The sequence below is a fragment of the Aspergillus sydowii genome, assembly GCF_001890705.1.
Source record: "Aspergillus sydowii CBS 593.65 unplaced genomic scaffold ASPSYscaffold_3, whole genome shotgun sequence".
Lineage (NCBI taxonomy): Eukaryota > Fungi > Ascomycota > Eurotiomycetes > Eurotiales > Aspergillaceae > Aspergillus > Aspergillus sydowii.
Genome location: NW_024467861.1, coordinates 3,082,410 through 3,103,625, shown reverse-complemented (window position 1 = coordinate 3,103,625; position 21,216 = coordinate 3,082,410). Strand labels below are relative to the sequence as shown.

The window sequence follows — 21,216 nt, the reverse complement described above, 5'->3', positions numbered from 1 at the left end:
GCAGCCCCCAAAATGGTAGGCCAATCAGGTGACCGTTGCGGCCTGGGGAATGAAACCTGCCCTTCGGCGAACTTGGTAGCAGCGGTGCTGCTGCCCCTTTTCCCACAGAAATCTGCCTGTGAATGGTGTTCATTGGACGCGCCCCATAGGGCCAGCCTATCGTTGGATCGCGTCATCGCTAGCGCATTTTCCTCATCGGCGACTGGTCTCTGGCTCCCACCAAATGGATAACGCCCTGAAGACCGCCCGCCGGCCAAGACCCTGAACGCTGACGGCCATCTCCAGGAACCGCGCCCAGATCTGAATTTTGTTATTCTGTTCTCTTCGCTGCTGCCAGCTTCATGACGCCTGGCCTGTCGACCGCTGCACCATGTGGTTTGCCCGTCTCTTGATCTCGACCCTCCTCGCCTGGTCGCTGAGTGTATCGGCCACGATTCTGGAGAATGGGCAGCCCCGAGCCGATCCTTACCCCGGCCAGGTGGAAGCCATCAGCCTCGATAGCTCCTGGAGAACCTACGATGCTGATGCGCCCGAGATCTCCTACAAGGGCCGCTGGGACAGTAAACACATTTCATGTACGTTTTTGGGCTGCAATTGTGGTTTCATCTGGCTGACTGACCTCCGTTTCTTGCAGGGTGGTCGTGCGTCTTTCCGCCTCTCCTCACCTTTTTTCGCATCTAACATCTTTCCAGAGCGCCGGGGATAAAACTACAGTTTTCAGGCAGCAAGGTATTTTGAAGTGATTCAAATATTGGGAACGATAGTAACGGGCTTAGCTTGCCATCAGCTTCGGCGAACACACAAATGAGGGCACCATGATCGCTTATCGGTACCTGCCCTCGCCCGGACCAGCCGTCTCGCTCGATTAACATGTTGGACTAGGATCGGAACCCTCGACTGGCTCTTTTCGAATGTTACCGCCGATACTACATACCAGTTTGTTGGGGAGGGGACGCAGTACGAAGAACTTCCATCAGATGGGGACCACATTTTCGAGATGAGAGGTAGGACGACCGCATCGGACAAAACGGGCGTGAATTCGAGCTAACTATCGTAGTTACCAACTGGGGCATAGGATAAGTCAACCGTTCCACGACGCATGTTCATCGCTCATCTCAAGCACAGTTCAGATCGCGGGGGCCTCCGTCGATGTCGATCACCATCTTTCGAAACCGCCGACGTTTAAGAGGAAAGTGGAGATTATCGGAGGGAGTTTGACGGGCGGACAGTACGCCACGTACGAGACTATTTCCTCCTGGGCCTTCCTCTACGCACAGGGGCTCGGGAATGTCGAGTTCGGGATTACGGTCGGTTGCCTGCGTGGATACTGTAATCGCTTTCATTAACCTAGTCTAGGCCTACCCCGGTGCATGTTTAGCCGACTTACAGTGTTATGGCGGAGGTACCCACGGAACAGTATGTGGACAGATATTGTTTTAGGCGTCTAATTAAACTAATAATCTGACAGATCTGGTACTGGCACAAAGCCTCCGATCCCGGTTCGCGCGCGCGCGAAATGTACGGCGGCGAGCCTGAAGAGTGGGACGTCACGGCCGAACAACCGGCCGACCTGGTCATCATCCAAATGGGAGGCAATGACCATCGCCATCCGAACGAGATTCCCGGAGAGAACTTCTTCAACGGGTATATCGAGGTCATCGAGGACGTCCACAAAGCCTGGCCAGACGCTTCGATTGTCATCATGGTACGTCCCTGCCACTCATATCCTCTGGGCATCACTAACTGTTGCAGACCCAATGGGGCGTATGGACACAAGAAGGCGCCGAATACACCCAAACAACAGTCTACGAAGAAGAAATCACGCGCGTCTACGAACACTTTAAAGGCCGCAAGTGGAACTTTGTCTACCTATTCCACGCCAACGGAATTCTCAGCCACAACGACATCAACCCCAAGAACCACCCGACAGACGTCGGCCACATCAAGATTGCGAGCCACATGCTGCAATGGACGAATTTGATGCTTGGGTGGGAGCTCAACCCGCGTGGACAGATGACCAGCCAGACGCTTTACTGGAATAATATGGAGAATTACTGAGCGGTTTTTTATTTTCTGCGTTTTCTTCGACTTTTGTGGATATTCACTTGATCTTTGATTTGTTTCGTTTTTGCATATATATTGCATCGCATGGCGCTCGTACGTATGTACTTGCTCTGCGTTAAATCGTTGTATTTAGACTTGGAGCTGGTCGGATAATGTACATTACGAGATCTCACGATGATATTAGTGTGATTGTAAATGTCAACTGGGAATAACGAACTACTGGGCTGCCAGGGCGCTTGCTGTACCAGGCACCAGGTCACTTTCTCTGTTTCGATTCTTTATCGACTTGGAGTGACTGAAGTGAGACTTATCCGATCAACCATCACTAAGGAATAAGACCTGACATGTCGATAATGAAGAAAAACTACCTATTATCTCCTAGTATGATCGATTTGAACAGAGAGTGAATAGTTATCCTGCATATATCAATGCATCCCAAAACGGCTAGTGCCACCCTGTGGGGCAGCCATAAAATCCACAAAGTAACCGGGAATACCTTCACCCCGTCGTGTCGTCTCTTCCCCCTGTATCCATACATATAACTAAATTCCAGTTGTGAAATGCTCCCCTTCTTCCGATCCTCACGACCAGACGCAGCCTGGCACCGCGTGGGCCGCGTCTCGGAGTTCCCAGAGGTCTCCCAACACACCGAGGACTGCCAGGTAACAACAGCCTGCAAGGCCTTTCGGATCCCCAATGCAAAAGGCGAGACGCCGACCGAGACGGATATCCAGCTCCCGGGGGAATTGAAGGATCAGGTTCTGGTGTTTAGGTACAAGGGTGCTGTTCATGCGATTGATCATGTACGTCGAGCCTCCCTCCTGGGTACCTATCTACTTATCTACCTATCTATGGTGTAGACCGCCAGTGATCTAACGGTTATAGCAATGTCCGCACTCAGCATTCCCCCTCTCGCAGGGGAATCTGTTCGACATTGAAGATTTCGGCATCAAGCTGAGTGCGGGGATTACATGTCCCAAGCACGGCTGGTCGTTTGATCTCTTCTCTGGCACGGGAGATCGCGGGAATTTCAAGCTCAAGATTTGGGAGGTGCAGTTGCGTGATTTGCCTGCTTCAGAGAGGGCAGAGAGCGAGAGCGAGACTGAGACTCCTGATAAGGAGGTCTGGGTGAGGAGGAAGCAGCGGATTGGGTAGATGCGGCGGCGAGTCTGGCACTGGTTATATTGGAGACTGCAGGAACACTGGGCGAAACTACGCCCATACCAATGACGATACTGAACGACTTGAATGGATGTCAGGTCGATCTACAACCTTCCTGGAGAGGATCAAACAATGAACTGGCGGTCGAGTCGTTGGCTATACAACGCTCTCAATAAAGGCGGCTCGTTGCTTGCCATCATGAATAGGATGCCGTCGCCAGGATCTGTCCTGTAGCGTGGTTTCACGACTGACATTATCGGCTGGACCGGTTTATCAGAACTGACAGTGCATGGGAGTGCATTGTTATTATACTATACTGCATAGCGTATATAGACTGGTTTAGACTGGGCGGTTTTATCCAAGAAACTCCGAATATAGAATATTAGATTTATCTAAAGCAGATGATTATACTCCATGCTAATCAACTAGAATAGATCGTAGTAAATAAATTCCGGTTTTATAGTTCGTAGCGAATGCAATGGCCCGACGACTAATCACAAAAGCAGCCTCGGCATCCCCGCATCCGATCTGATCTCGGCTGCCGGCTGCACATATTAGAAGGACTTCTTCCTATTATTTCATACCAGTATACTGCGTTCTAGTCAAAATGACCGGAAAAAAGATCGAGTGCTATATTGACTGCGGTATGCCATCCTCACCACCGAATACGCCATCCCTAACATTTATCAGTGTCACCATATAGCTTCTACGCCTTCACGTACCTCCAAGCAAACCGTCCTATTCTGCAGGCTCAGAATGTAGAAATTGAGTATGCCTTTCACATTAATACCAAAAGAACACCGAGTTAATATCAACAGATTCATCCCCGTCTTCCTGGGCGGGATTAACGTCGGCAGCGGTTCGTCACCACACCACCATCTCCCCGACCAAACAAACACCCAAGATTCTAGTAAAAGGTATATTGACGGCAATATAGGGAATAAACCCCCCTGGACGCTGCCCGCAAAGGCTGCATACTCGAAATACGACGGTAAACGCGCCCAGCGCTACTTCGGGCACGACTTTGAGATCCCCTCGTTTTTCCCGATTTTGTCGCTCTTGGTATGTTTATCCGGAATCCAATCTACACATTTCTCTCTTTCCTTCCTTTCCTTCCAGGGGGTGGGATATTGTGTGATGTGGTGGACTAAAATTAGGTCTAATGCTGTGACAGCCCCAACGAGCACTAACGTACGTAAAAACCACCCACGCCGAATCCAAATACCTAGCGGCCTTTCAATCCATCTTCAAGACCATGTGGTACGGACACATCGATGTCTCGACGCCGGAGAATCTTGCAATCGCCCTGCGTGACGCTGGGGTCTTCTCTGATACCGAAGTAGCCGACATCATAGCCGGCGCGGCCAGGCCGGAAATCAAGCAGGAGCTTACGGCTACCACGGAGAGAGTTGTGAAAGAGCTCGGTGCGTTTGGCTGTCCGTGGTTCTGGGTTAGTGATGGCAAGGGACGTCAAGAGCCGTTCTTTGGGAGTGATCGGTTCCATTTCATGTGGGATTATTTGGGTCTGTCGCATAGGGACCTGGAGTTGGTGGGTGAGAAGGGGAGGTTGTAGCTGGATGGGAACAGAATATACGGGGAGACGATATGTTTATAGTACATATGTAGATATAGGAAGGATATTCAATCCAAAAGTTAATTCTTTGCTTGCTGCTCGTATATACATTCGTGTATTCATGATGCTGGGCCGTCCGCTCAACAGACCAACTCCAGCATCTCCCATCATAGACACCCTATTTTCCACAGAGCTTCTGAACGGCGGGGGCGACTTGTTCTAGATGGTATTAGCAATGTCAATGAAGAAGTGACTGTTGCTTGTACATACCGAGAGCGACATCCTGACCACAAGCGTCGATGACACAGCCCGTAGCAGCGCTCTGGACTTTCTTGTAGTTGTCGCCCTTGCAGGCGCAGTTGAAGTCGTTCGCGCCGCAGTTGGTCTCGCTCTTCACTGCATCCTGGAGGCAGGGGACGGCGCACTTGGGGACGTCGTTGATGGACTGGCTGGCCGCGAGGGAGGCAAGGCCGACGGCGAAGATGGCAGAGAGCTTCATTGTGATTGATTGATTGATTGATTGATTGACAGATAGCTTCAAGGTTGATGAGCAATTGAACCACCGTCTCTTTCGACGTATTTATATCAGTTCCTGGCGACCATGTGACAGCTCGATATCAAGTAACGACGCTTACGCCGCGAAATTTGGATCATCGGCGCATCCTCCACGATCAGCAGACGCGCCGAAAGAAATCGCAGGATTAAGCAGGATAACGTCCACCGCTCTTTGGGAACTGAAACGGTCGACTTCGCAGATCGACAGCGATCCCACGGGTCGGCGTTGCGTTGTTAAGACCCCCCCGTGTGCCAATTTTCGATCGGAAACGGCGAAACAATTGGCTTCAGCTTCCCCGGATATGCGACGTCCATTGTTACACTGTCGATGCGAGATCGGCCTCGATCTTCGGGCAGTATTCGTCATCGTTCTTCGGGGCTGAAGCGTCGATCGGCTGTTCTCGATGTCGAGTGCTGGGATTGTTTCGCCGACATGGTTCAGCTGCTCTGTGAAGTATTCCTCCGCAGAGTCTCGGTTTGTGAGCCTCACATGGGTATCACAGGGGGATGACGTCGTATGAGTCTGCATGAATGGTAGAGGGCTTGTCGGTTCGAGAGTATCACAAGGTGAGGCCGCGACGGTCGCACAGTGGAGATATGCCATTGTCATTGAAACCAGAAGTTGAGGACCTCGGTAGGATTCACTGAGACAGTGAAGTCGACTTCTCATAAGAAGTGACTTTGCTGCTAAGATCCAGAGCGAGATGCCATCGTTCACGTCCAGTATCATGAAGGTGCAGCGACCGACTCCCCCTGCCCAAATACAGTATCATGGTCGAAAAAGAATGTTGGAACATTTATTGCTGCGATCATTTGCTTCGACGTGGCATCCTCCTTTGCACTTTGGCATGAAAGGACTTTATCACTCAGAGTGGGCGGTTGAAAAGGGATGCAGAAAGATGAAGCCGGGGCAGTTAGTTATATACAGGCAATGGCATCACAACTAGGGCTAAGCACGCCAACTGCGCCCATACCATCTCAAGTGACACCTCTTGGCTTATCAAGTGGCCTTTTTATCCTAGTACGTGCGTACTATTTTATGACAGCCGATTCAACAGCCGGGACTCCTCCCCACATGGAGGGGAAGTGGGGGAGCAGCAGCAGCCACTGGACAGCTCGCTGGATTTCAAAGCAAGCACCCAATTGTTGCCATCTCTGGCGGAATTGACACGATCTCGATTAGAAATCACTCTTTATATATAACTCCCCCGCTTGTCCTGTTGGGATCGCTCTACCACACCATCTACAGTGCTACACCTACTACTACACCATGGCCCCCAAGATCATCCTCTACACAAACCACATCTGCCCTTGGGCTCACCGCGCCCACATCGCCCTCAAGGAGCTCGGCCTGCAGTACGAAGAGGTCATCATCGACCTCGACACCCCGCGCGAGCCCTGGTACCTCGAAGTGAACCCAGTACGCCCCCCCAATAACCAATTAAACAGATCAGGACTAATAAGAACAGCGCGGTCTCGTCCCTACAATCTCGTACAATGGCACCATAATCCCCGAATCCGGCATCGTCGCCCAGCTCCTCGCAGACGCACACCCCTCGCACCTCCTCCCCCCCTCCAACACCGAAGCCGGCGCCATCCAGCGCGCCCACGTCGCCTTCTTCGTCGACACCTTCACCAGCAAGGTCTGGCCGCTTGTCTTCGGCACCCAAAAGGCAACAGACGCAGAGCGCCCCGCGGCAACCGAGGCAATCGTCGCCGCGATCGAGAAGAATAACATCGAGGGACTGCTGTACCCGGAGGGATCGGGCTCTGGGCCCTTTTTCCGGGGCGCGGAGAAGTTGACCCAGGCGGAGGTTCTGACGGGGTCGTTCTTGTTGAGGATTTTGTCGTTCCATAAACCTGAGTATGGATTGCTGTCGCCGGAGTTGCCGTCGCTGTTGGAGAAGAGGGTTCCCAAGTTCTTGCAGTGGGCCAGGGCTGTTGTTGCGCAGGAGAGTGTGAATTATATCTGGGATGAGGAGAAGGTTGGGAAGAGGAGCGCGGCCAAGTGGAAGCCTAAGGCGTAGATTATCTGGATGCTGGATGGATTATGATAAATGAAATTTTTTATTGCTTGAACGGCTGGTCTTCCATAATTGAGAGTAGTTGGTAGTCAAATATCCTGTCTGAGGGTGTCCTGAGCGCTCTCTGCTGCCCTCTGCGCCTGCTTCACTCGTCCAGCGTGCATCATAGCCTCGTCCCTGTTTATCTCCAGCTCATCCAATTCCTCACCTATTGCATTTTGTATGCGTTTCCACAACTCAACATCATACTGTGTGACAAAAGAGATCACCATCCCACTTCCACCCGCAGCAGCACATTCGACTCGATGCATGTAATCAGCAGTATTGCCCGGCGGTTCATAATTGACAGCAAAATCAACAGAAGGAATATCAAGACCTTGCACAGAAGCACCAGTAACAACAAGGAGATCCCAAGATCCAGCCCGAAACTCAGCCAGTGCGGCCTGTCGTGCGCTGTCTGACAGTTGCCCGTGGACAGGTATTGCGGAGAATCCGAGATATCGCACCATTGCCGCGACGTGTTGGGTCGTGAGTCTCTTTTGTGTATATATTATCCCTGTTTGTCCTGCCCGCTGGTCAAGTATGTATGCGAGATAGATATCTTTTTCTTTCAGTGGGGTCAAGATTACTGATTGCGTTGGAGCTGGTTGTCCCGTGGGCGCAGAGATCTCGACAGGATCTGACAGAATATCTCTTTGTAAAGCGTCGACTTCATCGGATATAGTTGTGGCAAAAATGTAGGTTGTTCGTGGCGGTAATATGTCCAGAATCCTGTGTAATACCGGTCTGAATCCAAAGTCCACCAGTCGATCAGCTTCGTCGAGAACCAGGTATTTTAACCTGAGCAGCGAAAGCCTTTGTGTATGCTCGAGATGGCCCAGCATGCAATGCGGTGTCGCAACAATAACATGTGGTTCCTGACTCAACGCTGTCTCCTGCGCAGCCACGTCATTCCCCTCTATCAGCAAGACACACCGGACTGGTATCACAGTGCCCAAGGCTTCAACAGCTTGCGAGATCTCTAATACAAGCTCGGAAGTGGGCACGAGGATCAGAGAGTGCAGCGACTGCGGGTTATCCACCAAGGCTTGCAAAACCGGCAGCACAAACGCGGCAGTCGTCCCGCTGTCGGGTGCTGCCTGGCAGAGTAAATCTTTTCCATCCAAGGCTGCCGGGATAGCTTGTTCCTGGACGGGTGTTGGGACTTTGTAGCCGAGAGCATCACAGGCTTCGCATAGTGGTTCAATGACCCCAAGGTCTTTGAATGTCTTTGGGCGCTCCATTGTCTGCATTCGGCTGGTCTCACTAGGGATTTTGGGCAGGACAGGGGCATTTATATTGCTGAAGCAGGGAGAAGTTTGTCAATGACGTGGTACTCATATAGCTTGCTTATATCATCTAGGCTGCATGTTTAAAGTATGCATAAAGCATATAGTATAGTTGAAGTTTAATTCCTTCCTGCCTATGATTTTGTCGAGCTCTCCTTGTAGTACAAGTACATTTGCGTGAGAATGAGATAACCCCCTAGTTCAGCGATACAGGATAGTCATCTCGATGTACCCAGGGAAAGAATAACAGAAGGCAGTAAAAGCTAGTAATAATATAAGGAATAGAGATAGATCTAAGTTAATAAGTTAGGAAGTTCAGAGTTTAAGTATACACCTAAGCAGTGCTGGTAAGCCTTATACCCTATTTTTATAGCTTATTATCTAGCAGTTAGCAAGCTATGGTAGTGAAGTGATCCATAAAAGATGGCGCCTAGCCACCTACATCTAACAGGGTAAGACCAATGCATCCTTTAGGATATATTATAATATAATATAAAGCCGCATGGTTTACCTGGGTTAAAGTATCCCCAAGGCTGATTCAGTAAAAAAGAGGGCTTTCTTAGACAAGAAACAGAGTTTTAAGATTTAAGGTGGTCAGTTGCACTTATAAGCAGAGGCCGTGGCGCTGCTGTGGAGTGTGTCTGCTAGTCATCTCACACTGCAACTCAGGGCTACTATCATCATTTGGAAACAGGGCCATGTTCACGAAAATGTCTGCACCGCTCGGTTTCGCAAGGTAAGCTTTTACAAGAGGTGAGCGCGAGCTGCGCCAGGAATATATAACCATGAAGGTGAGAAGTTTAATTCGTAACATAGACCAAGCTCAGTAGTATTCAATATATCAGTTTTTGATTTTACAATAACACTAACATATAATTAATTCCAGATGAGCACGAAACTACAGTTGAAGAATGGAATAACTTTTACATCAGACCACGATCAATTAGTAGCCAAATCCAATCCATCAAAGTCACTACCAAAGAGCATCATAGGATGATTGATAATGGCAGTCACGACGAAAGCGATTAGAGCCATCAGCACCGTTTGTCTGGGACGTCTGGAGAATCATGAGAAATAGTACTTGGCGGCAGAGAGCCTGGAGACAGTAGAATGACTTACGGCAGCCCTTGGGCTTATTTTGCTCCTTGGCCCATCCATGGGGTGTCTTGTACCAGTTGCTATTTTCCGAAATCAGCACAAGTCCGCACACACTACAAAGGATACCATGTTGCACTCACCGTTGTTTGCAGGAAGCTTCGAACTTGGAGCCGGGTTGAGCTTGGTCAACACGACGGCTGAAGCGATTCGGGCGCCTGTAGTACCAAAACTTGTGATCGATCTTACAGTCGTTCTTGCCACCACCGCCGCCTCCATTCCCAGTGGCAGAGCCACCAGCGGCGGCAGCAGAAGCCGCCGCGGCAACCTCCTTTCCACTCTTACCTGCTGCTGCTGCTGCGGCGGCGGCAGCGGCGGCGGAGTTCTGTCCTTGACCACCACCAGCGGCGGAGGCAGCAGCAGCCGCGGCGGCCGCGACTTGGTCTGCACTACCACCAGCGGTAGCAACGGATACAGCAACTGATACGGTTACAACCTCCGCTCCACTTCCACCAGAGGAGGCGACGGCGGCGGCAGCTGAGGCGGCGGCACTTCCTCCGCCAGCGGCGGCAGCAGCAGCAGCAGCAGCGGCGCTTCCTCCACCGCCAGTGGCGACGGCGGCGGCGGCGGCGGCAGCGGCGGCGACATTCTTTCCTCCACCACCAGCGGTGGCAGCGGCGGCAGCAGCAGCGGCGGCGGCGTCTCCTTCTTTACCACCACTAGAGGCGGCGGCGGCAGCAGCAGCAGCGGCTGCGTCCTTTCCATCAGCACCAGAAGCGGCGGCGGCGGCAGCAGCTGCAGCAGCACCGCCAGCGGGCAGTTTGGGATTAGAGGGAGGGGCCTTTTGTCTTTCTTCTAGAGAAGAGTAGCCGGAATCCGGGTCTGTGAGAGGAGCTGCTAGCGCTAACTGCGTAGCAATGTGTAGCACGACAGTGAGGATATAGAGCGGGGTCTTCATGTTAACGATGATTGAATGTTTCTCTTGCTTCTTGCGATGTGGAATTGACACAGGAAGGATATCTTCGCGGCTTTTATGTTTGAGTAGGGGCGACAAGTCGTAGCCCTAAACTTGGAAAATCTGAGACATTCTAATCAGAAGATCTCCGTCGAACGAGCCTAGAATCCAGGACGATCCTAGAAGCAAAAGTCTCATGCTCATCAATATTCCTTGGCGTAGGACCCGACATCCAATGCAGATGGCCGGTGACCTTAGCAAGGGCACACATACAGTGTTGTCATCCAGTGTTCAGGCTTCGATCAACCAATTGTGTTTAAGTGGATGACAGAACCGTTAGAATTATTAAACAAAGACAGACATATTAATAGCGATTTTAAACTCTCGTTCCGAAACAAATCCGATTCATTGGAAAAGTCGCATAATACCTATAGAAATGCCCAATAGAAGATGGCCAAAAAGCTCATCGCCCTGCCTAGACGCTCGGAGCCTTCGCCAAGAAGACCAGTTCCACGGGCTTCAAGGTAGTTTTGAACCAAAGGTGTGCGCCATGCGCCACGATCTCCCGGGAACCTTAGTACTATAGCAGGAGTTGGAGAGTTTGAGGCTGAACTGGATTAGACTCCGACCATGGAGAGCTGGGCTGCATGCGGCCAAACCCCACGAACGGGCTAAATTTGGGTCGAATATCTCAAAGGTCGGCCTGGATCACGGAAGCTCAGCCACAAACAGAGCTCAACCATAGCTCAGAAAAAAGTGGTGTGCGGGCGTGTAGTTTGGTTCGAGCAAATCACCTTTGTCGGACTTTGAGTTCCAACTTGCTGAGAACCACGTTTCCTGTTAGTCAGTCAGTCAATGGGAAACTAGACTATCACATTGTGATGATGCTCTTTCGAGATATCATCTGATAGGTTTTAGGGAGCGAAATGCACTTCATGTCTCAGGACATGCTACTGCATGTATGCGCCCGGGTATACTCGATGATGACACAAAGAGCACTGGCCCTAGTTTCCATGGGCCTAGGTAGACTGGGATGAGACAACACCAATCACAATGGAAGAAGCGTCTCATGTGTTCTCCTCTGAGAGCAGCCTTGTGATCATGATCGATATCCTTCAGAACAGCAGCTACATCCTGACCTCCGGACACCTGTTATATAGAATTCGCAGAGAGATTCCTGTGTCATTCCGTATACCATTGCAAAGCAAGCCCATGTTTATGAACTTGTCAGTATCTTTACTATAATCAAGATGCTTCTATTCAAAATCTTCGCTTGTATCCTTTTTGCCTATGCGGGCATGTCCAGCGCTAAAAATTGCAAAACTCAAGGCAAACACCCTGTTACTTGCCGGTCTTGCCCTGCTTCTGTTTGCGCCGCTAAGTTCACGAACAAACCCGGAAAAGAATATAATCTGGGCTGCAAGGTTCGTGAAGGGGAGAGAATTGCGAAAAATGCGTAAGTGAAAGAACAGTCTGGTTTATTTGTGTGTTCATTAAGCATTATTAACCATTTTGGGGCTCAAGGGATTGGATGTACCTGCCTGCTAAAGACTGTTATATATGGGCAGGCAGGTTCGACGCCGAGACTTGCCCTTCTAGTAAGTCAAAGAATAGTCCACTTTATTACTTTCACGAGAGAGATTCTGATCCTCGATAGGCTCTCTTAATCGTTGCTGCATAAATACTGGATCTGGAGCGACAGCTGAAGCTACAGCAGGGGCTGGAGCCGCAGCTGGAGCCGCAGCTGGCCCAGGTGGATGTGAATGTGTAGCTAATTGAAAGTTCCCTCCTTGATGGGCATTCAGCCATTCGAATGGAAACGAGCATCAATTTCTGCTTGCCTGGTTAGCTTGGAAACACATTCATTTGGAATAGGGCTTTTTTCTCATGCTTGTTGGACCTTATGGCCATTTCACTATCACACACGCACATCCATCCCTGCGCGCCCCGAAAGTGAAGTTTTGTTAAATTCTTCCTTTATGCTTCTTCTTTGATGCTACTCACTATCATACTAAGCCTTTGATATACTGATGGTTCTTGCCCAATGCGTTGTAGCACCTAGGTTGCGGAACACCTGTTGTTACGGCCGTATTATTTATTCCATGACTGTAGGCCTGTGGTTAATTCGTGGTTAACCATTGCTATTCTGCATACTACTGGAACGCCCTTACGCTTCTGCGTAAAGACCCCCATTGGACTGACCGTCTCTGTGTCGGGTAGCTCATGGAAGGGTCAAACCCTGTGCTGCGATGCCGAGACTGTAGGTCGCGGATGCTTTATAGATGGAGCGAAATTCAATCAGAACCAGAGGACTTTAGATTGAGAGTTGTTGATTTTATTCTGGGGAGCTGTGTGTATGGCGTGGCGTCCTCTTGGTCGCTGCCTTGGCCTGTACTTTAACCAGGCCCAATGGTTTTTTATCCTCATTTATATCCGTCATATCATTTTGTCAAACCGCTTTTCCTACTTTGTAGTACACTTTGTGTGAAATGCCTCCTAGTTCAGTAATACAGGATAGTCTTTTCCGTGTGCCCAGGGAAAGATATGCAGGTTCTGAGCATTAAGGAGATTCACATACTTCGCAAAGGCACTTACCATAGCCAGAAAATCTTCCCTTGCCTCCTGACGATTGCTGTTGGTTAGCACATTCTCTTCTATCATACGTTCAATCTGCCGATACATGTGGCAGAGAGAATTTGCGCCCGTGTAGCCCACAAACTCAGCCGGCACAGACGCAAAAATGCGAAACATTCTAACCAGATGGTAGAGCTCGAAATCACGCTCGGTCTGTGCGATTTTGAGGATATTGTTCAGGACGTTATATCCCAACGGTCGGATCTCGCCATTGATGAAAACCATGGTGGAGAAGTAGCAGTTCTTGGATCCCGCACGCGATTGCGCACAGCCAGTATGGACAAGCTCCAGGTCCGGAGAAATTGCCGACCACGACTTTTCAGTCTAGGGAGAATTAGACCGCGGCAAGGGAATAGACACATCGCTCGACAATGAGCCAACAGTTGGACAGTGGCCATACCTCATTATGAATGGCGTCTACCAGATCACTAACCTCCCTACTGACGCCCGCTCGTTCCAAGGAAAGTGGCAGATGTCCTGTAGGCTCTGGCTTGGCCGCATCCCAGACAACAACCTCAATAACTTGCTTGGAATGGTTGCATGCATTCCAGATGGCATTTCCCGCCCTGGCAAGGTTGGCCATATCCTCGGCAACAATGTTCCCACAAGGAGCGGCAGGGAGATACTCTGTTAGCGGGCCATATTTTATGGCGAGATGCTGCAGGCCCGAGAGGAACACAGTTCCATCTGGCTCGGTCACTCTGTTAGGAACAACGTGGTTGGCCTTTGTATACTATGTAGCAACAACGCGTCAGATTGGCCTCCAGACAAGCCTAGGTGGTATGTACTTACAATCAATCTCTCGGATGGCACGAGGTGATAAAGATGGTCACCGGAGACAAGGGCATGGTTTTGGAGAGAGCGATATGGGAGATGCTCGTATAACAAGTTCACGAGATCCGGGTTGGCTTCGTCGTTCATGACGGCCGTTACTGTGATATCCAGTTGAGGCCATTTGACCTTGATGCTTCGGGATGCCATGGCCCTGCTAATCGCAAGCTTGGGAATTACGGTCTTGTTGTAGACGAAACCTCTGGGTATGGAAAACTAATTATACATCGACAACTACCAAATCTATACTGGCAACTGCTGCTATCTCAAACAGTCGTGACGCAAACATACACTACACAAAGAATACCAAGGGAATCGGCTTTGAGAGACCGCAAGCGTTAATGTACCATTTAATTCGCTGGTTACACATGGATTGTGCAGAACCTGTCACGGTACGAAGCTTTAACTTCCAAGCGAGATCCCATGGGTCTATTGACGAAATGAAATAAAGTTGCTTGCCTCCATTAAACTTTCAGAGACATGTAACGTCTGTTTGCTTCAGGAAATATACTAGGTTTAGGCTGCATTTTCCACCAATTATGCCAGCTGCTTATTTTGCGCTATAGCCTGCGTGACAAAATCACTGCCAAGTGAGTTAGCCTGCAATAGAGTAAGGGTTTGGGTGGGAATCTTACGTATCCATATATGCTCTCACTTCCACGATCTTATTCTCTGCATTGAAACGGCATATCCAGGCGTATTCGTTCGTGAAAGGCAGCCCGTTCCGGCAGTAGGTGTCTTCTGCTCTGAGCTCTACGGCTGCACGCGCGCCGTCCCATAGGATGTGCATGACCACAAGCTTGAGCGGGGTTGCCCAAACGGTGTTGAGAACCGACATTCCTCTAGCCAGTTCAGCCTTGGAGGTGTAGTGGCCTGCGATTTGGAAAAAAGTGCCTGGAGCGGCTGATCAGTACAACGTCGTAGAAGGCGCCGGCTAGGGCTTGAATCAATACCTTTCACAGTCCAATCAACATCGTCTGCCACATTATCGAAAAAGGTGGCCATGTCCCCATCGCTAAGGGGCTTGAAAATAGCATGTATGCCCTCCTTGGAAAGTGGCTGTTGCTCAGTTGGCATCTCGCATTGGGCCATCATCCAGCCACGTTCGTCTTCTTCCAGACGTCGCAATTAAAGTTGTCAAGATAGGCAAAAACGCTCATTGCGGAATGACGGGGAAGGTTATACCTGTCCTCGTGGAGTGGCTTTGTCGGTCAGCCACGTCTGGCCGTCATTCATTCAGTGTATGACGGAAATAATTTCCGTACAATTCCATCGCGGTAGTTATGACACTACGATATATGATATATTTAGTCAAATCCCAGGCGTCCTTTATTTCTTTCTTTATTCTTTTTTCTTTTCTTTGACATATCTACATTCGTCAATGACGTAGTGACATCATATACTGGAACAATTGAGTTGGGCCTAGAGTCGTGTCGAGATCCATGACGACGACCGGAGGAATAAAGTAAACAATATTCTACGACGCAGATTTCATTTCTGCTATCACCCTTAAGAATTAGAACTTCGATCATTATGCTACAGCTCATATTAAGCGTCCTTCCATTCTTCGCAGCCTGGGGTGTATGGACTCTATTGCATCGAGTCTATTTTCACCCACTGGCAGATGTCCCTGGGCCACTGCTGGGACGCATGTTCCATTTCTATTCATTCTGGCATAACATAAACGGCGGACGATTCTACTTGAAGATCCCAGAGCTGCATGCAAAATACGGTTGGCATTCCTTTAGTAAAGACAGCGATAACTGTACACTAAAGTTGCCCCTGTACTTAGGTCCAGTTGTTCGAATCACTCCCAGCGAGCTCCACCTGGATGAACCTGAATACTGCGACAAGGTATACTCCGTCGGCTCGAATTACAGCAAAGATCCATCCTTCTATGGCAGTTTCGGGACTCCCAAGGCGACATTTGCGACCTGCGACCCGCGCCTGCATCGCATCAAGCGAGCAGTTCTGAACCCATTCTTTTCACAAAAGAGAGTCTTTGAGCTGGAGGAACTTATACAGCAAAAGGTCACTTTGCTCATTTCTCGCAGCAGGCAATCACTGACGGCGACGGGGGAGGTCAACTTGCACCTGGCCTTTCGCGCTCTTGCGATTGATGTCGTGACGGATTATGCCTTTGGTCAGTGCTATGGCTTCCTGGAACGCCCTGACTTTGGGATAGACTTCTTCAGGATGATCCAGTCGTTAGGACCCGGTGTATGGGTTTTTAACCAGTTTCCGATTGTGCAGCCTATATCTATGGCGATTCCTCTGCGGTTGGCCAAGTTGATGAGTCGGTCTTTGTCGAAAATGATGATACACCATCAGGTACTACCCAAGTGATGAAGAGACAGCTATTTGAGAACTCAGGATTAACAATGCATGATGCATGACAGGAGAGTCGAAGACGGATTCTGGAGGTGAAGGAAAGAATGAAGAACCAGGAAACGCAAGACCGGGAAACGATCTTTCACCAAATCCTGCAATCAGAAAGGGTCAAGAATGGTAATGTGCCGACTATTCAAGAACTTGAAGATGAAGTCTATGTTATTCTTGCTGCGGCATCCGAAACAACAGGCAACGCGTTGACCGTCGCTGCCTACCATATCGTTCGAAATCCCCAGATATGTGCCACGTTATTGAAGGAACTGAGAACAGAATTTCCAGATGAAAACGGGTCGATGGAATATAAATCCCTCAAAGCGTTACCATACCTTGTGAGTCATAACTGGAAGTGCCGCGATATACATACTAACCAGCTCATAGACTGGAGTTGTGAAAGAAGCACTAAGGTAATCTCGCTATAATCGGCAATGAAATTGGGGTTTGTGGCTAACAACTACAGGACTTCATCTGGTGTACCCGGTCGACTTCCGCGTATTGTCCCCCGTGGAGGAGCACAATTTGGCAAATATCACGTACCAGAGGGGGTGAGTCGTCAGTATCGCAAGGCTCCAGATTAGCCGACACTAAAGATCAAAAGACCATAGTCAGTATGAGCCCCTGGTCAGTCAATTACAACAGCAGAATCTTCCCAAATCCGGGGGAATTCGACCCTGCCCGCTGGACTGACCCAGCAGAGTCTAAACGAATGGACAAGTATCTGTTTTCATTTGGAAAGGGCTCAACGCAGTGTATTGGGATTTCGTATGTTAATTAATGGTCATGGGCATGTCGCCTGTATCGGCTAACTGTGACAGGCTTGCGTATAGCGAGTTGTATCTTGTACTGGGGCGATTCTTTCGCACGGTCAGTGGACTAAAGACGAGAGGCAGGTCGAGGGAAGAGCTGCTATACAACGACTACTTTTCGGGTTTCTATCCTGAAGGGACAACCAGAGACTTTACCTTTAGGTATCAAGACAAACAGGACTAAATGGCTGAGTAGACCGGGAAATCTATTGCACAATGCCTCTTCCCTCCATGCCTACATTGATTGGATTGCTGTGTTAATGGTAGTAAGTGCGCACTCCACCTACCTTTCAGATTCTTCAAACTGACGTAACCTCGCTGTCACAGGCTACTGTCGTACCATAGCACTGGTGTACTCGGTCCTCTGTTCTTGCGTGTTTCCAACTGTACGAAGGGATAACATGGGTGACTTCTGCACTGCCACAAGCTGTTTGTACCCGTCAAGGTAGTAATGACAGGTAACGTTAGCTATTAGAGTTGAGCCACTTTAAACGCAACTATTCTCGGAAATGATCTACCGCAGCGTGAACATGGAACCGCTGAGAATGGGATGGTCCGCAAGATCGCTCTAGTTCCAGACCCTTCGATATGTTGTTAGGGCTAAGCGGAGAGGCATCGGTCTGCAACCTTGATCTCGGCCTGTCCATCCCCGGGTCAGACGTTGCGAGACAGCAATCATATCCATAGTTGCAATCTCGACGGTTATTGGGACGGAAAAGGCCTCCTGAGCAATTGCATGGCTGTACTCTGTAGACACCGGGTTCCTGTAGACTCCGGGTTCTTGGCCGGGTATTCTAGACCCTGTCGCCAATGGCCTTCAGCCGCGGACCGCCGTCTGTTTGAATCTCTGGTTGGAGTGCATGAAGAGAGAGAGCAATGAGTCTGCTGCAAACAACAGTTCTATTGGTTGTGTTTTGGATTCCGCGGAGATAACTCTTGCCTCAGCCGTAATTAGCGACAGGCCAAGACAGCCAAGTCCCCGATCCATGAACGAGGGCGAGATCCGGGGTGGAGATGGAGAGCTTTCAAAGCTCCTACCACGGTCAATCCTGCCAAGTCCGGGTCAAGAATCAGGCAATGTCTTGGACATCATCGGCCTTATGACCATTGGTACAGTGGTTCACCCGCCGTGCGGAAATCAGTATTGTTGTTTGCAGCCGCAGAATTCTCATCTGCCAATAGAAGGTGGTGGGACTGTGCTCGTGATGCCTGGATCTATCAACTCGGTATGTACCTCTGCATCAACAGCAAATATGAGTAGAGAATGAGGATTCGATGATCTAATTATTGGGTATGCCTGCATGACGGGGTGATTCAGGTCAACCACAAGCCAGAAAGGCCTTCAACAGTCTAGAATTTACAACAATGCCCTATGGACGGATATAAATTCGTCAGATGAGCAGGGTTTCGGTTATTGTCCTACCATCCACAAAAGTCCAAGACCAAACAGACGTCGTTTTACTACCTTCAATATGAAGTCCGCCCTATATCTGCTTACTGCGTTGCTCTCCCTTACTCTTGCCATGCCATCAGCAGAACCTGATGAGGCAGAGGATGACTCTCTTGAGGAAAGGGATCCACAAGGGGGGGGCAGGCAGGGTCGTCGGTGCCGATCCGACGATCGGATCTGGTATTATAGGGAGCCTTGCCGTGCTGCCGGGAACTATGACCCCAATGAAAGGGTCCAATACCAGTGCAAGAGGTAAGAACAAGACCCTCAAAATACAATGAATTTTTTTAACTAATGTTTCTCTTTGTACAAGGGGCGACTGGTATAGGACTTGGGATAGAGGCAACTCGTGGTGGGTGAGGGAAAGGGATGTCCCACGTAGATGCCGTAAGTCGCCTTGAGGAATTGTGCTTAGACGCATCCCTGAAACTGACACCACTCAAAGGAGAAAACACGCGGGATTGCTAGATCTATCTATATGAGGTCGCTATTTCGTATACTTCCTGCTTTGTATGACAACGGTCCCTTATTTCTGCACTCAACTTGTCGGGATGCCTTCTTTCAACGGAGTTATTTCAGAACATGGTCCATTTCGACGCTGCTATGTAATTCCCCATAAAATAGGTAAAAAAGAAGAAAAGGGAAACAAAAGGACAAAAAAAAAAAAAAAGAGAAAAGGAAAAAGCAGAAAAGGCAGAAAAAGGGAAAAGCTACTGTAGTTACCTCGAGTCCTAGCTAGGTAATATCACACTCCTTTATCCGCTCAAATCAGATAGCATTATTTTTCCGTATTTTACTGCCAGTATGGTGCTGGAGCTGGACCTGGAAGAATCGAACTTCGGAAGTCTCGTAGTATTAGGCTGACCCCATGTCGCTGGTATCTCTATTCAACGGGTAACCCAACACTTTGCCAAAATCGCAATCAAAGATGTTCAAAATATACATAATCGCAATTCGGGCTGAATCTAGTCTCCTCGAACTTACGCCTGAATTCAACTACTAACAGTTCGTGTTGCTTTTGCGAAGGAGTTCATCACCTCTCCGTATCCTGCGACGAGCTAGCTTGGTAACAATGACAAGGTTATGTTTAATCAACATCATTTGTCCGTCAATCTAAATGGCAGGGATTGCTCAGTTCAAATGCAATTTCAACCTCCTCGCCCATAGATAATTATAGTCCGGCATTGCAGCCCTCACCCACTCCTCCATCTGTTTAGCCAAGCCCTGGCCAAACTCGACCTCCCAATTCCCCCTTTCGACCGCAATATCCACAGTGGAAGGCGTTTTCTGCTTCAGCAGACAGGACGAATGGTCCAGCGTTTCAGTCATGACTTTGTCCGCGCTTTCCGCGCAACCCGAACCGGGCGTACTCTGCGTCTGCCAGGCAACCTTGACCGCTGCCGGATCCATGCCTAGGAGCTCACAGTATCTCAGAAGAATCTCAGGGGAATGGATGATATCATGGGCGTCCAAGATCAGCGGGAAGCATATATCATTGTATTGCCCTTCGTGCGAGTGCGCATGCGAGTACGAGTTCCCCTTGCGCTCGTGATACCAGTCATAGAGGAGCCTTGTCCATAGAAGAGTCGAATGCAGCTCTAACATAGGCGCTTCTATCTCCTCCTCCGCAAATCCTCCCTTCTCCAGCTTCTGGAGGGCTCGATAATACGACGGAAAGGCTAGCGCGGGATGGCGGACGAGGAAGGTTGGCGTCCATGTCTCGAGATACTCATCCGGAAAGATGGTGAAATTCTTGGGTGAGAATTTCATTGGAGCCATACTGTACGGATCTGGAAGTTGAATGTCGAGCCGCGATGATGAGGGCTGGTAATCATGGGTAGAAAGATATTGAGCCAGTGCTCCTGGGTCTGCGAACCACAGGGTATGTTCTTTTGCAAAGAAGATTTTCCCGTCGGAAATTGCAGACTGCGACATGTCTTCAAAGACATTGAAATTCTGCTGGAAAGCTTGCCTGACTTCGCCGGTGTCTTTGGCATTCCACTGCGCAATTGGTTTGCCTTCGGATACAGTCTTGCGTTCTTTCATGAAAGCGTCCCAGAAGAAGTAACCGCCCATCTCGTTCGAGACGACGTTGGGTTGATCTTCCAGAGCCAGCATCTTGACCAGTAAATTTGATGCTGTTCGGGGGTAGGTAATCAATAATACCCGCCTTGGTGCTGTTGAATAAGCTGGATCCATTTTGTTTCGATCTAGAGTCAGCATAGAGAAGGATAATTGGTGTGCCAGCGCAAGCCTGCTCGCGAAGGAGAACACCTAAAGCTGGAGTCCTGCAGGGATAAAGCTACCCATTCAACAATGACACAGAGCAGGTGTATGCGTCAGTGGCGTGGA

At 49.6% G+C, this 21,216-nt stretch overlaps 13 protein-coding genes across 13 annotated transcripts; 6 read left to right on the top strand and 7 right to left on the bottom strand.

The window, feature by feature from the left end:
• The first annotated feature begins 55 nt into the window (after positions 1-55).
• On the top strand, positions 56-2,480 carry ASPSYDRAFT_43427 (SGNH/GDSL hydrolase family protein). Its single transcript, XM_040846645.1, has 10 exons — positions 56-575; positions 596-602; positions 693-729; positions 777-829; positions 883-1,004; positions 1,058-1,076; positions 1,124-1,307; positions 1,357-1,416; positions 1,469-1,705; positions 1,753-2,480. The coding sequence occupies exons 1-10, from the start codon at positions 371-373 to the stop codon at positions 2,056-2,058; spliced, it is 1,230 nt and encodes a 409-aa protein (XP_040705313.1). The 5' UTR covers positions 56-370; the 3' UTR covers positions 2,059-2,480.
• A 95-nt stretch (positions 2,481-2,575) lies between these two features.
• Positions 2,576-3,636, top strand: ASPSYDRAFT_77625 (Rieske (2Fe-2S) protein). The gene is made up of 2 exons (XM_040850902.1): positions 2,576-2,867; positions 2,950-3,636. The coding sequence occupies exons 1-2, from the start codon at positions 2,625-2,627 to the stop codon at positions 3,217-3,219; spliced, it is 513 nt and encodes a 170-aa protein (XP_040705312.1). The 5' UTR covers positions 2,576-2,624; the 3' UTR covers positions 3,220-3,636.
• A 182-nt stretch (positions 3,637-3,818) lies between these two features.
• On the top strand, positions 3,819-4,862 carry ASPSYDRAFT_43424 (putative DSBA family oxidoreductase). Its single transcript, XM_040846644.1, has 5 exons — positions 3,819-3,869; positions 3,916-3,994; positions 4,044-4,084; positions 4,163-4,287; positions 4,400-4,862. Exons 1-5 carry the CDS (start codon positions 3,833-3,835, stop codon positions 4,796-4,798), a joined length of 681 nt encoding a protein of 226 aa, XP_040705311.1. The 5' UTR covers positions 3,819-3,832; the 3' UTR covers positions 4,799-4,862.
• A 114-nt stretch (positions 4,863-4,976) lies between these two features.
• Positions 4,977-5,297, bottom strand: ASPSYDRAFT_88047 (CFEM domain-containing protein; the record flags this gene model as incomplete). The annotated part of the gene is made up of 2 exons (XM_040851953.1): positions 4,977-5,017; positions 5,069-5,297. 2 exons carry the CDS (start codon positions 5,295-5,297, stop codon positions 4,977-4,979), a joined length of 270 nt encoding a protein of 89 aa, XP_040705310.1.
• A 132-nt stretch (positions 5,298-5,429) lies between these two features.
• ASPSYDRAFT_88046 (uncharacterized protein) lies at positions 5,430-5,957 on the bottom strand (the record flags this gene model as incomplete). Its single annotated transcript, XM_040851952.1, has 1 exon — positions 5,430-5,957. One exon carries the CDS (start codon positions 5,955-5,957, stop codon positions 5,430-5,432), a length of 528 nt encoding a protein of 175 aa, XP_040705309.1.
• Positions 5,958-6,623: 666 nt separating this feature from the next.
• ASPSYDRAFT_29988 (glutathione S-transferase family protein) lies at positions 6,624-7,380 on the top strand (the record flags this gene model as incomplete). The annotated part of the gene is made up of 2 exons (XM_040844715.1): positions 6,624-6,773; positions 6,823-7,380. 2 exons carry the CDS (start codon positions 6,624-6,626, stop codon positions 7,378-7,380), a joined length of 708 nt encoding a protein of 235 aa, XP_040705308.1.
• Positions 7,381-7,466: 86 nt separating this feature from the next.
• Positions 7,467-8,660, bottom strand: ASPSYDRAFT_67294 (DEAD/DEAH box helicase; the record flags this gene model as incomplete). The annotated part of the gene is made up of 1 exon (XM_040850395.1): positions 7,467-8,660. One exon carries the CDS (start codon positions 8,658-8,660, stop codon positions 7,467-7,469), a length of 1,194 nt encoding a protein of 397 aa, XP_040705307.1.
• Positions 8,661-9,596: 936 nt separating this feature from the next.
• On the bottom strand, positions 9,597-10,881 carry ASPSYDRAFT_131046 (uncharacterized protein). Its single transcript, XM_040840575.1, has 3 exons — positions 9,944-10,881; positions 9,825-9,883; positions 9,597-9,762 (listed from the first exon to the last, which is right to left on the bottom strand). The coding sequence occupies exons 1-3, from the start codon at positions 10,756-10,758 to the stop codon at positions 9,740-9,742; spliced, it is 897 nt and encodes a 298-aa protein (XP_040705306.1). The 5' UTR covers positions 10,759-10,881; the 3' UTR covers positions 9,597-9,739.
• A 2,370-nt stretch (positions 10,882-13,251) lies between these two features.
• ASPSYDRAFT_88042 (uncharacterized protein) lies at positions 13,252-14,370 on the bottom strand (the record flags this gene model as incomplete). The annotated part of the gene is made up of 3 exons (XM_040851951.1): positions 13,252-13,713; positions 13,790-14,122; positions 14,182-14,370. 3 exons carry the CDS (start codon positions 14,368-14,370, stop codon positions 13,252-13,254), a joined length of 984 nt encoding a protein of 327 aa, XP_040705305.1.
• Positions 14,371-14,851: 481 nt separating this feature from the next.
• ASPSYDRAFT_88041 (nuclear transport factor 2 family protein) lies at positions 14,852-15,297 on the bottom strand (the record flags this gene model as incomplete). Its single annotated transcript, XM_040851950.1, has 2 exons — positions 14,852-15,114; positions 15,174-15,297. 2 exons carry the CDS (start codon positions 15,295-15,297, stop codon positions 14,852-14,854), a joined length of 387 nt encoding a protein of 128 aa, XP_040705304.1.
• A 456-nt stretch (positions 15,298-15,753) lies between these two features.
• Positions 15,754-17,662, top strand: ASPSYDRAFT_77623 (cytochrome P450; the record flags this gene model as incomplete). Its single annotated transcript, XM_040850901.1, has 7 exons — positions 15,754-15,952; positions 16,013-16,551; positions 16,620-16,940; positions 16,990-17,015; positions 17,069-17,153; positions 17,207-17,370; positions 17,424-17,662. The coding sequence occupies 7 exons, from the start codon at positions 15,754-15,756 to the stop codon at positions 17,596-17,598; spliced, it is 1,509 nt and encodes a 502-aa protein (XP_040705303.1). The 3' UTR covers positions 17,599-17,662.
• Positions 17,663-18,842: 1,180 nt separating this feature from the next.
• Positions 18,843-19,536, top strand: ASPSYDRAFT_43420 (uncharacterized protein). The gene is made up of 3 exons (XM_040846643.1): positions 18,843-19,116; positions 19,178-19,251; positions 19,310-19,536. The coding sequence occupies exons 1-3, from the start codon at positions 18,887-18,889 to the stop codon at positions 19,330-19,332; spliced, it is 327 nt and encodes a 108-aa protein (XP_040705302.1). The 5' UTR covers positions 18,843-18,886; the 3' UTR covers positions 19,333-19,536.
• A 459-nt stretch (positions 19,537-19,995) lies between these two features.
• On the bottom strand, positions 19,996-21,063 carry ASPSYDRAFT_29982 (uncharacterized protein; the record flags this gene model as incomplete). The annotated part of the gene is made up of 1 exon (XM_040844714.1): positions 19,996-21,063. The coding sequence occupies one exon, from the start codon at positions 21,061-21,063 to the stop codon at positions 19,996-19,998; it is 1,068 nt and encodes a 355-aa protein (XP_040705301.1).
• Positions 21,064-21,216: the final 153 nt, after the last annotated feature.

What these genes read in the sequence shown, in the direction of transcription:
- ASPSYDRAFT_43427 (XM_040846645.1), top strand. Translation starts at nt 371, where the DNA reads ATGTGGTTTGCCCGTCTCTTGATCTCGACCCTCCTCGCCTGGTCGCTG. An exon ending in TACAGTTTTCAGGCAGCAAG is followed by an intron (nt 730 to 776) that starts GTATTTTGAAGT and finishes TAACGGGCTTAG; the next exon opens with CTTGCCATCAGCTTCGGCGA. An exon ending in ACGCTTCGATTGTCATCATG is followed by an intron (nt 1,706 to 1,752) that starts GTACGTCCCTGC and finishes TAACTGTTGCAG; the next exon opens with ACCCAATGGGGCGTATGGAC.
- ASPSYDRAFT_43424 (XM_040846644.1), top strand. Translation starts at nt 3,833, where the DNA reads ATGACCGGAAAAAAGATCGAGTGCTATATTGACTGCG. An exon ending in CGGGATTAACGTCGGCAGCG is followed by an intron (nt 4,085 to 4,162) that starts GTTCGTCACCAC and finishes ACGGCAATATAG; the next exon opens with GGAATAAACCCCCCTGGACG. An exon ending in TCCCGATTTTGTCGCTCTTG is followed by an intron (nt 4,288 to 4,399) that starts GTATGTTTATCC and finishes ATGCTGTGACAG; the next exon opens with CCCCAACGAGCACTAACGTA.
- ASPSYDRAFT_77625 (XM_040850902.1), top strand. Translation starts at nt 2,625, where the DNA reads ATGCTCCCCTTCTTCCGATCCTCACGACCAGACGCAGCCTGGCACCGC. An exon ending in CTGTTCATGCGATTGATCAT is followed by an intron (nt 2,868 to 2,949) that starts GTACGTCGAGCC and finishes TAACGGTTATAG; the next exon opens with CAATGTCCGCACTCAGCATT.
- ASPSYDRAFT_43420 (XM_040846643.1), top strand. Translation starts at nt 18,887, where the DNA reads ATGAAGTCCGCCCTATATCTGCTTACTGCGTTGCTCTCCCTTACTCTT. An exon ending in GTCCAATACCAGTGCAAGAG is followed by an intron (nt 19,117 to 19,177) that starts GTAAGAACAAGA and finishes TCTTTGTACAAG; the next exon opens with GGGCGACTGGTATAGGACTT. An exon ending in GGATGTCCCACGTAGATGCC is followed by an intron (nt 19,252 to 19,309) that starts GTAAGTCGCCTT and finishes CACCACTCAAAG; the next exon opens with GAGAAAACACGCGGGATTGC.
- ASPSYDRAFT_131046 (XM_040840575.1), bottom strand. Translation starts at nt 10,758, where the DNA reads ATGAAGACCCCGCTCTATATCCTCACTGTCGTGCTACACATTGCTACG. An exon ending in GAAGCTTCCTGCAAACAACG is followed by an intron (nt 9,884 to 9,943) that starts GTGAGTGCAACA and finishes TTCGGAAAATAG; the next exon opens with CAACTGGTACAAGACACCCC. An exon ending in AAATAAGCCCAAGGGCTGCC is followed by an intron (nt 9,763 to 9,824) that starts GTAAGTCATTCT and finishes ATGATTCTCCAG; the next exon opens with ACGTCCCAGACAAACGGTGC.